Source organism: Chelonia mydas, chromosome 14 (assembly GCF_015237465.2).
Source record: "Chelonia mydas isolate rCheMyd1 chromosome 14, rCheMyd1.pri.v2, whole genome shotgun sequence".
Taxonomy (NCBI): domain Eukaryota; kingdom Metazoa; phylum Chordata; order Testudines; family Cheloniidae; genus Chelonia; species Chelonia mydas.
In genome coordinates this window covers 40986933-40999750 of record NC_051254.2, presented here as the reverse complement: position 1 = coordinate 40999750, position 12818 = coordinate 40986933, and the positions used below count along the sequence as shown (strand labels likewise).

The following is a 12818-nucleotide window of genomic DNA, read 5'->3' as shown; positions in this document are numbered from 1 at the left end:
TGTGGTTTTGTTCTGTCTTCTTCCCTGCGTTCGCTTCAGTGCCTCCTCGGTGCCAGCAGGGCTGTGTCCAGGTGGAAGGAAGAAAAGGGGATTTTCTAGCAGCTGGCCAACTAATTTGGTGCGGGGAAGAGTCTGAGTTGCCTGATCAACTGCAGAAGCAGCCAGCGCCACCCAGCCTTCCCCTCCTCACCTGGGGTGGAATCTGGAGCGTGGGATGGTTCAGAGCGGCCCTTAGCAATGGACTTGGAGGTGGCTTAGGTGACAGGGCAGGGGTGGGAGGAGAAATAGACGTTAAAGATAGTGACTGTAGTAACGAGGGCTCAGTATTAAATACATTAGATTAAAAAAAAAAAGAGAGAGATTTAGGTTAGACCTTTAGGAAAAAAACTTTCTAACTGTCAGGGTAATTAACCACTGAAACGAATTACGTAGAGAGATTGTGGAGTTTCTATCATTGGAGGTTTTTAATAACAATTTGAACAAACACCTGTCAGGGATGGTCTAGATAATACTTAGTCCTGCCTGAGTGCAGGGGACTGGACTAGATGCTCTATCGAGGTCCCTTCCAGTCCTATATTTCTGTGATTCTATCTCTGCTTCCATTTCCCCCTCCACCCCTACAATAATGGTGATCACTTGCCTTTTGTAAAGCACCGAGAAGGGCGCTACATGCTAAGGATGATGGTTATTGGGGTTTGTCACGGATCCACATGCCCAGTGCTTTAGAACAGTCCCTGGGAGGACTCCTTGGGTTCCAGACTCCCTTAGGGTCTCACTCGGTCACCAGGGTCAGCCCTTTGGCTTCACCACCTCCTTGGACTGAACCTCGAAGTCTCCAGCACTGCTACTTCAAGCTGTGAGCTCCCTTCAGCAAGGCCACCTGAGATGGGCATCGGAGGGAGACTTGTACCCCCAAAAGGAGCCATGCACCCCTCCTTCAGCATCTGCCATGACTCCCAGCCAGAGTGGTAAAAGCAGGAGGGTTTATTAGCTATCTGGAACACAGTGTAGGGAGTCCTTGGTTAACATAGAGAAAAGAAAGCTGCAGCAAGGTCCATTCTGGTTGGCCCAGAGCCCCAGCCAAGTGATATGTCCCCAGCTCCCACTCTGTCCTCTTTGGTCAAGTTCTCAGGCCAGTCCCACCGGGCCCCTTCTCAGTCCTTTGTTGTCCAGCTGCTCAAACACAGCTGGCTTCCGGCGAAGAGGTGGGCCATCCATGGTCCTGGGGGATTGGCTTTGCCATTGTCTTCATGGACTTCCAATCACATGGGCCTCACACTCGAGACAGGCGTCAGCCACCCCTGCATAGTAGCCTGCCTGAGAGTGACCAGCCCTTTTCGACCTCCTAGGTGATGATGCAGCGTACAGGGGAAACTCAGGCACGCACAGGAGTCATACAAAAATATGACAGAAAATTCTCACTGTCACAGGGGTAAGCTGAACCTTTCAGAGGACTGGGAGTAGGGTGACCAGATAACAAGCGTGAAAAATCGGGAAAGGGGGTGGGGGGTAATAGGTAGGGTGACCAGATGTCCCGTTTTTAAAGGGACAGTCCCATTTTGGGGGACTTTTTCTTATATAGGAGCCTATTACCCTCCACCTCCTGTCCCGTTTTTTCACAGTTGCTATCTGGTCACCTAGTAATAGGTGCCTATATAAGAAAAAGCCCCAAATATCAAAACTGTCCCTATAAAATCAGGACATCTGGTCACCCTAACTATGAGGAGCATGTAGCTCTCTCCTGTCAGCTTTTTACCACTGGCCTTTGTTATGCAGGAGGTCAGAGTAGACAATCAGAATGGCTTTTCTATCTAGGAATCTATTATTTCTAAGGATACTGCCTCCCTACTGTCATTGCTTAGATCAGGGCGGCTTCTTTCTGACAAATCCACTTAAATTCAGCGCTGCACATTTCCGAACGCATCTGATTCCCCTTTATCACCCCACAACTGTTTCTCACAGCTGGACCAGATACCGGAAACCTGTGGAACAAAGGGGAGGGGGGAAATAATCCGTGTTAGTGTCTAGACTTCTCAAACAAAGATCCAGAGAAGAGTATCTTTGTATTAAATCTAATGGCCTACTCAGCTGTAGGTATTCCATTATCTCTGCATTTTCCCCTGCAAGGTTATAAATGTCCCAAACCTCCCACCACGTCTGGTCTCCATGTGGGCTATTGGGGACTGAACTCACCACTCTAGCCTAGAGGCGGCAGTGGGAAAGCATGTGTTGGAAGAAAGCTTGCCAGGCTCTCTGCGGAGTGTGGCTCTTTGTCTCCTCCTGGTCAGTGGTTGGGCCACAAAAGTGCCTAAAGTCCAGTCCTTTCTCTCAAGCAGTCGTGTGCATGCTTTGAGACCCGGTGGTCCCATGATCAGCCTGAGAATCAAGGGGAAGTTGCCTCCCTAATAACATTCAGAATCACCTTTAATTCCTGAGAGGAGGGGACTTTACTTATTGTTAGAAGAAGCCGGAAAATTGAATTTCCATTCCATGGGATAGTCCAAAAATATCGGGAGGTTTGGTGGTGGTTTTTTTGCTGTTGTTCTCAAATCAGAGCACAACGTTGAAATTTACAGCAAAATGAGGTTTCCAAAAATTTCGTTTTGGAAACATCTCAACAGACATTATCAAAATGTTTCAATCAGGTCAAAATCTTTCGACTTTTATGCTGTCATGTAATATACAATGTAATCAAATGGATGCCGCTGAAATAAATGGCTGCGATCATTTTCCATCAAAAATTGAGAAAACCCGATACAGTCGCAGGCAACGTGTCAATTTCATGGAATCGGTGTTTTCTGAGACCTGGTTTTCATCTAAAAACTGCAGTCGACCTACCTACATCTCTCAAGGCTGTGAAAGACGTTGCACCCTGTGGACGTCGTTCGGTTGACCTAACCCCTGGCTGTAGATGCAGCTGGGTTAGCGGAAGAACGCCTCCATCAACCCAGCTGCTGTCTCTTGGAGAGGTGGACTAGCTACAGCAATGGGAAAACCCCCTTCCGTCGATGTAGGAAGGGCCCACAGTTTGGTGCTACAGCGTCACACCTGCTGCACTGTTGGGCATTGTTTCCCCTGGCTCTCTGTATTATGTGTGTTCTAGTAATGCCTAGAGGCCTCAACCAACATCAGGACTCCATTGTGCTGGGCGTTTTATCTATACACTTAGCAAGAGGCAGCTCTTGCCTCTAGAGGCCTGCAATCTAAATACACAAAGCAGCCAAAGAATAATTATTCCTTAGGACAGATGGGGAGTGGAGGCCCAGAGAGTTTAAGTGACTTGGCCGAGGTCATGCAGGGGGTGTGTTTGTAAATCCAGATTGCCTGAGTCCCAGTTCAAGGCCAGCCTTTCTCACCGACTCAGCAAACATCCCAAGTTACTTAATGATAAACTTTCCTCAAGACACATGAAATATTTAACAGCAAGAAACACTCACAGATTTTGGTTTAAGATGGAGCCGTCCACCCAGGTCCATTTCTCTTCTGGGGATGTAACATTAAGCCCAATCCAAATGGGATATTTCCCTTGTGTGACATTCTGTATGAACTCCTGTGGAGAAAAGCAGGAGTGTGAATTTAGCCTGGGGGAAAAGCAATCATTACAAAGGTTACCAGAGAACTTAATCCACAATCTCTAAAGAGGCCTTCAGTTGGACCCAAAACAAGCAAGGGAATTTTTTTTTTTTCTATGGACCGGCATATAACACTTGTTAGGACACTAACTACTAGGTCTCAAAATGTAATTGTAAACAGGGAATCGTCACTGAGCGGGTGTGTTTCCAATGGCATCCCACAGGGACTAGATCTTGGCCTTAAGCTATTGGAACATTTTTACCAAGGACCTGGAAGAAAAAATAAAATCATCACTGATAAAGTTTACAGCAGACACAACAATTGGGGGCGCAGTAAATAATGAAGAGGAGAGGTCAAGCATACAGAACGATCTGGATTTCTTGGTAAACTGGGGGCAAGCCAACAGTATGTGTTTTTAATAGGGCTAAATGGAAGTGTATATAGCTGAGAACAAAGAATGCAGGATGGGGCCTCTACCCTGGGAAGTCATGACGCTGAAAAAGATTTAAAGGTCATGGTGGATAATCAGCTGAACTTGAGTTCCTAGTGGGACGCTGTGACCAAAAGAGCTAATGTGATCCTGGGATGCTTAAACAGGGGAATATTGAATGGAGTAGAGAGGTTATTTTACCTCTCAATTTGGCCCTGGTGTGACCATTGCTGGAATCCTGTGTCCAGTTCTAGTGCCCACAGTTCAGGAAGGATGTTGCTAAATTGCAGAGGGGTCAGAGAAGAGCCATGAGAATGATTAAAGGATTTGAAAACCTGCCTTAGAGTGATAGACTCAAGGAGCTGGGTCTATTTAGTTTAGCAAAGAGAAGGTTAAGGGATGACGTAATCATAGTCTGTAAGTACCTACATGAGAAACAGATATTTAATAATGGGCTCTTCAATCTAGCAGACAAAGGTAGAACGTGATCCAATGGCTGGAAGTTGAAGCTAGACAAACTCACACTGCAAATAAGGTGTAAGTTTTTAAGAGTGAGGGTAATTAACCATTGGAACAATTTACCAAGGGTCATTGTAGATTCTCCGTCACTGACAATTTTTCAACCCAGATTTAAAACAAGAGGCATTTTTCACACGCCTGCGCAACATAGCTAGGTTGACCTACATGTTAGGTGTAGTTTGCACACTTTATTTTTTACATTACCATCTCATGCTGGTCCTGGATCACCAGGATGTGAGACCTCTTCCTTGGGCAGTCATCACGGCTCCCATTCCAGTCCTTATTCCCTTTAGAGAACCAATAGCACTTTCCTCTGTGTGACAGCCAGTCCATGGGGCAGAGTTTGCACTCAGAGCCTCCATCTGGGGGAAAAGGACATGGCATTCATGGGGCTGAAGACACTTCATGGTTCAACACTTTCCGTGTTTAGGCACTTGACTGCGAGTCAGGTGATCTGGCTTCAATTCCCAGCTCTGCCACACATTGTACTGTGTGACCTGGGAAAAGTCACGGCAACCTGCCATGCCTCAGTTTTCCCACCTGTCATAGAGGGATAGTACTACTTTGTTCATCTGTCTTGTAAGTTCCTTGGGGCAGGGACTGTCTCACTGTGGGTCTGTGCGGCGCCCGGCACAACAGGGCCCTGATCTCAGCTGGGGCAGGGACTGTCTCTCGCTGGGTGTGTGGAATGATGGCTAGACACCTGTGCCTTCATGCCATGTCCCAGCGCAGCCTCTGCTTTCTTTCTCACTCTGTTCGAGCCCATCCCTTCCCCTCTCGCTTTCCTGGGCTTTCCCCCACTGTGGTACTGCATATACTGAGAGCTACCCTGACTGGCCACTAGGTGTCACTGCTGCTCCCCACAGTCCCATCTGAAAAGGCTTGTGGTTAACCGCACTCCTGGTACCCAAAGCAGAGACGCTCTGGAGGGCGGGTGGGTGGTGGCACATGTGGGCCCAGTAGCAGGAAGGGACTTTCCTAGGAGGAGCTCTGACAGATGCATTAGAGCAGCCTAACGAGCTAGATAGGCGCACGGCTCAGGCATGGAAGGAGCTGAGGTTACCTGCTCTGCTATGTGTTTGCAGATCGCACAGATTCTGTCTCAGATGAGCGAGGACGTCCTCTGGCCTGCTGCTGCCTTCTGCACTGTTTAAGCTTCTCCACCCAGAATCACTGTCCGCAGGGGTGTTTGGGGGTGTTCCGGTCGGTCCTTTGTGAGAGCCGCCCTGGAAAACTTCACCACACAGCATCCGTGTGAATAGAGGTTAGAGAACTGCCCGGCATGTGTGTATAATAAAGCCCTGAATAATATGGATCCCAGTCAGTCACTTTGGAGAAAGAAACTGAACTATTAAAAAATCCAGAGGCAAATTCTATTATGTTCCTACAGTATTTAAACTCAAAAGTGAATCAAGCATGTCTCAATATTTACATCCCCTTTCCTATTAGATGTAGTAATCTCTTAGGTACTTTCCCATTTCTCTCCCCTCTCTTTCCAGCTGGCCCTGCAGTTCTTTTATTTTGAATGATTTTCCCCGGGCTCAATGTGCCTCTGCCTCATTAGTTTTTCTTTGGCATCAGCATCTTTGCTTATGTTATCAGTAGAACTGGTCAAAAAAACCTGACGGAACAGTATTCTGGGGGGAAATTAAGTTTCATCAACATGGAAACATTTTGCAGGAATTTGTCTGTTTCAATGACATTTTTGATGAGGAAAAAATCTAAAGGAATTGTTTTGACATTCTCATTTTGTTTCAAAAATGTTTCAAAAAGTCAAAACAAAATGATTTTTTTACCTTAATCGTTTTGATTCATTTCATTCCAACTTGTATGTTGTAGTAAATATTAATTTTCATATATTACATTTTATGTTTAATATTCAGTGTATTGTATCTGTTATTATTATTATAATGTTTCAACATAATCAAACTGACTTGATAGTTCCCAGCCCAAAAAAATTGGAATTTTTATCCAGTGGGAAATTCTGAAATTTTGGCTTTTCATTCCAATTTAGAATGAATACAAATTTCAAATGGTCAGAATTTCCCACAGAACCAAAATTCCAATTTCCAGCCAATTCTAATTATCGGTGATAGCAGCCCAGTTCTGGGAATATGGCCTATTACGTCAATTTGTTCGTCCATAGCTATTGGGGTCTGTAGCATTCAGCATAAGAACATTGTAAAGACTTAAGGCAGTTTTTCCCAAAAATGGGGGGTATGGACAGACTACTGAGTTGTTCTCCAGAGCTGCTTCTAAGCCAGTCTCTAGCTATTATCATTGTGGGGGGAACCCTAAAAACGTTGACCAAAGTGTAACTGATCCAGCAACTTCTGCCTGAGTCTGCAGAGAACCTGAAACAATTGCCCTGATATATGAACTGCCCATCCATTTTAACAGATGCTGACTTACAGTCTAAAGAAAAGGAGGACTTGTGGCACCTTAAAGACCAACCAATTTATTTGAGCATAAGCTTTCGTGAGCTACAGCTCACTTCATCGGATGCATGTAGCTCACGAAAGCTTATGCTCAAATAAATTGGTTAGTCTCTAAGGTGCCACAAGTACTCCTTTTCTTTTTATTGTAAGGAGAGTGATCACTTAAGATGAGCTATTACCAGCAGGAGAATGGGGTGGGGGGAGAGAAAACCTTTTGAAGTGATAATCAAGGTGGGCCATTTCCAGCATATTTCCAGGAGCAAACAAGAACATCTGAGGAACAGTGGAGGGGGGGGGGGAGGAATAAACAAGGGGAACTAGTTTTACTTTGTATAATGACTCAACCACTCCCAGTCTCTATTCAAGCCTAAGTTAATTGTATCCAATTTGCAAATTAATTCCAATTCAGCAGTCTCTCGTTGGAGTCTGTTCTTACAGTCTATGAGTCTCAGGCCAGAACGGACCATCACGATCGTCTAGTCTGGCCTCCTGCACATTGCAGGCCACAGAATTTGTATATTAATTATGGTACTTTAAATGTTCACTTTGCTAGCTATTTCACTGTGCAACATGGCGTGTGAGAAAGGAGAGGGAAGATCATATTTTGAAGAAACTCCAGCCGATAGGACCAGAAGCAGGGACTGCTGCAGTGAGGGGAGGAGAATAACTGGGGAATAGCAGGCTAGGAATGGGGAATAAAGAGGCTAGGTGGCAGTTACAGTGGATCATAAATGGAATATGAGTCAACAATGTGATGCAGTTGCAAAAAAGGCTACTATCATCCTGGGGTGTATTAACAGGAGTATCGTATGGACAATAAAGGAGGTGATTGTCCCGCTCTACTCGGCACTGGTGAGGCCTCACCTGGAAGACTGTGTCCAGTTCTGGGTGCCACACTTTAGGGGACATATGGACAAATTGGAGAGAGCCCAGAGGAGAGCAACAAAAACGATCAACGATTTAGAAAATCTGACCTAAGAGGTAAGGCTAAAAAACCTGGACCTGCTTAACCTTGAGAAAAGCAGACTGAGCAGGGACCTGACAACAGTCTGTTCAGGGCTGTTATAAAGAGGAGGGTGATCAATTGTTCTCCATGTCCACCGAAGGCAGGATGAGAAGTAATGAGCTGAATCTGTAGCAAGGGCAATTCGGGTTCGATATTCGGAAGAACTTTCTAACTGTAAGAGAAGTTGAACTCTGGAACAGGCTTCCAAGAGAGGTTGTGGAGTCCTCATCGCTGGAGGTGTTTAAGGACAGGTTGGACAAACGCCTGTCAGGGATGGTCTCGGGGTATTTGGTCCTGCCTCGTTGCAGAGGGCTGGACTTGATGACGCTTATTCCCCAGTTTGTAGCTGTGCATTTGATTTTTTTTTTTCTTCCTAAGTATAGCAATGTGCGCTTGTCTTTATTGAATGTCATCATCTCAGCATCAGACCAATTCTCCAATTTGTCAAGGTTGTTTTGAATTCTGATCCTGTCCTCCAAAGTGCATACTCTCCACTCCATTGTCCAAAGTCACTAATTACTTCTGAAAAGTGTGGTCTCGGGTCTCACAGGGGAGGAAAAACACTCTTCAAAATGTAGAAAAATGGGATTGTAAATCGAGCTGGTGGAAAATGTTTTTTTATTAAAAATTTCAAAAATATAAAAACTCTCTGTTTTCACACTAGACATATTTTGTTGAATAAAATTTGTCCTGTTTTTTGAAAACCACAGAGCCTCTTGTGTAAGACACAACAGGAGGGTATCAAAAATTGACATGCACATTCATCGTATCAAGGAGTCGGATTAAAAACACCTTGGGGCAACATATTACAACCTGCGCCAATCAAAATCTACACTGTGGGAAACCAGAAACTGAAATAATTTTGACAAATGGAAAAAAGCCCAACCGTATTTTCACAAACAGAACAAAGCACTGGAAACATTTCAGTGAAAATGTTTGTACAACTGACAAGTTGCCAGAACCAAAAAATTGTTTCCAGATAGACAAGTTTTTTTTTAAATGAAAAAAATGGTTCACAAGAGTTTGACCAGCTTTCATTGTAAATGGTCTGACGGTCAAGAGAGCCCAGCAGCGGTGATATTTTTAGCTTGTTTTTTTTTTTTTTAAATTGACTAGATTTAAAGGTGATTGTCTTTTTAAGGACCCTAATCAGGAAACCACTGAAGTACATCCTTAATTTCAAAAGCCTACGCAGGTGTTTACCTGAACTGGGGCCTACCCATTTCCTGCTCAGGGGCCATTTCTTTGTGATGTTACTAGCGCTGTGGTAACTGAATATAGGACAGCAGTTCTCAAATTGTAACCCATGATGAACCAGTGAGCTCTTGTTGGTAGTAAAAACTGGCCACAGAGGGCTAATCTCCTTGCTTTTACCTGCTAAATTCCTTTATACAATAGCAACAATTACATTATTTTCCTAATGTGACTCTTTCCACGTAAGCAATAGTTGTCATTGGCACAGGGATTATAAATATAAGAGATTCTGTTATGTGGACCAGGGAATCTGTAATCCCCGCTTCCCACAGCTTCAATTGGCCGGGAACGGCAAACTGCGGCCACTGGGCGTTGCGGGCGGCTGGGCCTGCAGACGGTCAGTGTAAACAAACTGTCTCGCGGTCTGCCAGCGGATTACCCTGATGGGCCGTGTGTCAGGGCAAGGTTCTGGCAGGGAGGAGGCAGTGGGGTGAGGCTCCGTAGCAGGGAATTGCCAGAGACTTTCCCCACTGATGGAGTCTTTCCCTGCCACGGGTAAAGGGCTCCAGAGCAGGGAGCTGCCGGAGCCTTTCACCGCTCACTTCCCATTGCCAGAGTTTTTCCCCACTTCTGAATCTTCCCCTTTGGTGGCGAAAGACTCTGGCAGTGGGACGCTACACTGTAAAACAGAAATGTAGATGGGGGAGACACTGCTTGGGTGAGTAGAGAGCTGTGTGTGTAGGGTGCATACCTGAGTACGTATTCTATTCGCCTAAGCCTATTCGCCTAAGCAGTGCCTCACCATCTACACTGCTATTTACACCCAAGTTGGGGGGGCATGTGGTGTACGTACTCTACACACCCCCGAAAAGAGTGTGCAGTGTAGATGGACCTTCACAGGTGGACTGCGCCATGGAAAAATTTGAGAATCCCCAGTCGATTACTAAGAAAATAGTTAAGCTGAATTACTAAGGCATAAGAAACTTCACAACCCGCATATTTATGAAACAGACGGGATCCAGACACTTACCGAGGATAGTCAGAATGATCACGGCTAATGTCAGAATGATGCAAAGAGCCCCCAGAATTCCTAGCATGCATTTGAAGCACTGGGAACTCAAAGGAGAATCTGTAAAAAATGCAAAGTTTGGTGAGACGGCTTCAACCTTATCTTTGTCTTTTAAAATATGGTCTCACGTTATGTCATGAGGCATCGTTAGTCAGATAATGTCCATAATGCAATACAAACGGATATTTCTAATGCAACCCTACATGTGGTAATTTACAGTACAGTTGCATAATCAGGCTTGGCTTGATTTTCAGAAAGCACTGAGCACCCGCCCTCTGAACCCTCTGCAGATTATCAAGATCCTTCTTGAATTGTAGATATCGGAACTGGACACAGTATTCTAGCAGCAGTCACATCAGTGCCAAATACAGAGGTAAAAAACCCTCTCTACTCCTACTCAATATTCTCCTGTTTAGGGATCCAAGAATCACCTTTGCGGTTGGTTTCAGCCCCACACTGGGAGCTCCCGTTCAGCTGGTCGGGAATTTGTCAACAAACCTGGTTTTGTCGGAAAATGCCGATTCCTCAAAACTTCTCATGGAAGCGTGTCAGTTCCACCAAAGTTTGCTCGGGTTCAGAGGTGGTTTTATCATTTCCCCTGGGGTGTGGGGGAGCCAGGCTCAAGTCCCTGCTATAACAAAGGATCTTATTTTTGTTCTGCTGCAGAATTAAAACAAATGTCGAGACCGCTACATTTTTCAAAAAATGGAATTCCTGTTGTCCAGTCAGGCCTAAAAATCAGCAGCTTTGAAAGCCAGAGCCTATGGGAATTGAATGTCCAAATCCCATTTATTTTGATTCAATTTGGGTGTCCAAATCTCTTAGGCAGCATTACAAATCTCAACCGTCAGGTGCAAAATATCCATTTCTGAACGGGAACAGGGAATGTCTGGTCACGAGGTCAAAGAAAAGCCTGTCCGATATTCATCAGAATAATGGCGCTCTGCACTTATGCTCTTCACTCATTCTCTCCTTGAGACATGCTCCTGAAGCATACCTGTCTAACTTCCATACCTTGGATCCTCCCTGGTGACAGGCGGATGGTGGTTTTCTCCTGGGGTCGGAGGTTCAATACCGTGTAACCTTCTTCATCCTGCATCTTCCAGGCTTGCCCAGAAAACGACGAGAAGAGAAGAAACCAAGGACCCTCCACAGACTCGCCCTGTCCGACTGAGGGCTCAAGGCTGCAGAGGAAGTGCTAGCCCCATCTCGAGCTGTCAAACCACAGAGTTGACGCAGATGCAAGAGCCCGGCCAGCCTGCTAGCGAGCTGCACAGCTTGGCACTTTGAAAGGGCAAGAGGATTAGAGCCTGGGTCAGAACATAACCCTAAGTGAGGGAACCTGTAAAGGGAGTAATCACAGGGCAAAACTGGATCTGATGCCCTGAAATAAGTCACAGGGAAGATGAACAGCCAAGGCACTGGGGGGCTACACTTGAATCTGTGCTCACGCCATGCTGTGCCTCTCAGCAATAAGAAACACATCTCTAAACATGCAATAAACAATGTCACAGGCCCCGTCCCCCGTCCCCTGGTGGTGTAAACTGCTATAACTCTTCTGAAGTCAATAAAGCATCACTGATTCACACCAGCTGGGATCTGGCCCCATTGAGTCCAGTGGAGCTACGGCCAATTGACACCAGCTGGGGGATCTGGCCCCCAAAAATGTTGGTTTGAAAACACAGTGATCATAGAATATCAGGGTTGGAAGGGAGATCATCTAGTCCAACCCCTTGCTCAAAGCAGGACCAATCCCTAATTTTTGCCCCAGATCCCTAAATGGCCCCCTCAAGGATTGAACTCACAACCCTGGGTTTAGCAGGCCAACTGAGCTATCCCTCCCCCGTACACTGATGAACGTGACCGTGTTAGACCCAAATCTTGCAAACACGGAAGCATTTGCTGAGCGCAGGTGAGTTGTTTGCCGTGACTGGTTGGACTGTGAGCTCTTCGGGGCTGTCTTTTACTGATGTCTCTTTGGACAGCACCCAGCAAAATGGAGCCATATTATGACTGGGCCTGGGGCCTGGCATTATGGGCTTGGTAGAACTGTGCTGCCATAATGCAAATAAAAATAACAGCCAAATGGGAGTCAGTAGGGCTAGTTCTGGGCGTAAAGTTAGCCACGTGCATAAACGTCTGCAGGACTGGGGCCTCTTAAGGAACGTTGCATTTGCTGCAATTGCTCAGTGGATTTTAAAAGATCGGTATGATTCCCGGACACGACCTATCGTGCCAAAGTTTGTTTTGGATGGGGAAGACCTTGTTAAATGTCTGATCTATCTTTCGAGTGGTGCATTAGTCTTCTGGTCACGTGTAGTTTTCATGTTCCTCCCTCCCCCATTTCACTCCCTTCCTCCCCTGTGCCCCTCTGATAGTCACACACGATCTCCATCCCCAAATAGCTACACTACCTTCCACACACACACACACACACACACACACACCAACCCGATCTCCATCCCCAAATAGCTACACTACCCTCCACACACACACACACACACACCCCCGATCGCCATTCCCAAATAGCTACACTACCCTACACACACACACACACACACACACACACACACACACGCTCGCTCTCTA

General features: G+C 45.8%; 1 protein-coding gene across 1 annotated transcript; it reads right to left on the bottom strand.

The window, feature by feature from the left end:
- Positions 1 to 1721: 1721 nt before the first annotated feature.
- LOC102937614 (killer cell lectin-like receptor subfamily F member 1) lies at positions 1722 to 11464 on the bottom strand. Its single transcript, XM_037913420.2, has 6 exons — positions 11244 to 11464; positions 10191 to 10289; positions 5586 to 5756; positions 4727 to 4884; positions 3438 to 3550; positions 1722 to 1982 (listed from the first exon to the last, which is right to left on the bottom strand). Exons 1-6 carry the CDS (start codon positions 11326 to 11328, stop codon positions 1859 to 1861), a joined length of 750 nt encoding a protein of 249 aa, XP_037769348.2. The 5' UTR covers positions 11329 to 11464; the 3' UTR covers positions 1722 to 1858.
- Positions 11465 to 12818: the final 1354 nt, after the last annotated feature.

Bases quoted from the DNA above. Each gene is read 5' to 3' on its own strand.
- LOC102937614 (XM_037913420.2), bottom strand. From the start codon at position 11,328: ATGCAGGATGAAGAAGGTTACACGGTATTGAACCTCCGACCCCAGGAG. The intron at 3,551-4,726 runs GTAATGTAAAAA...TTTTCTCCACAG, and splicing joins TCCAGGACCAGCATGAGATG to GAGTTCATACAGAATGTCAC. The intron at 1,983-3,437 runs GTGAGTGTTTCT...TTTGTTCCACAG, and splicing joins TCCATCTTAAACCAAAATCT to GTTTCCGGTATCTGGTCCAG.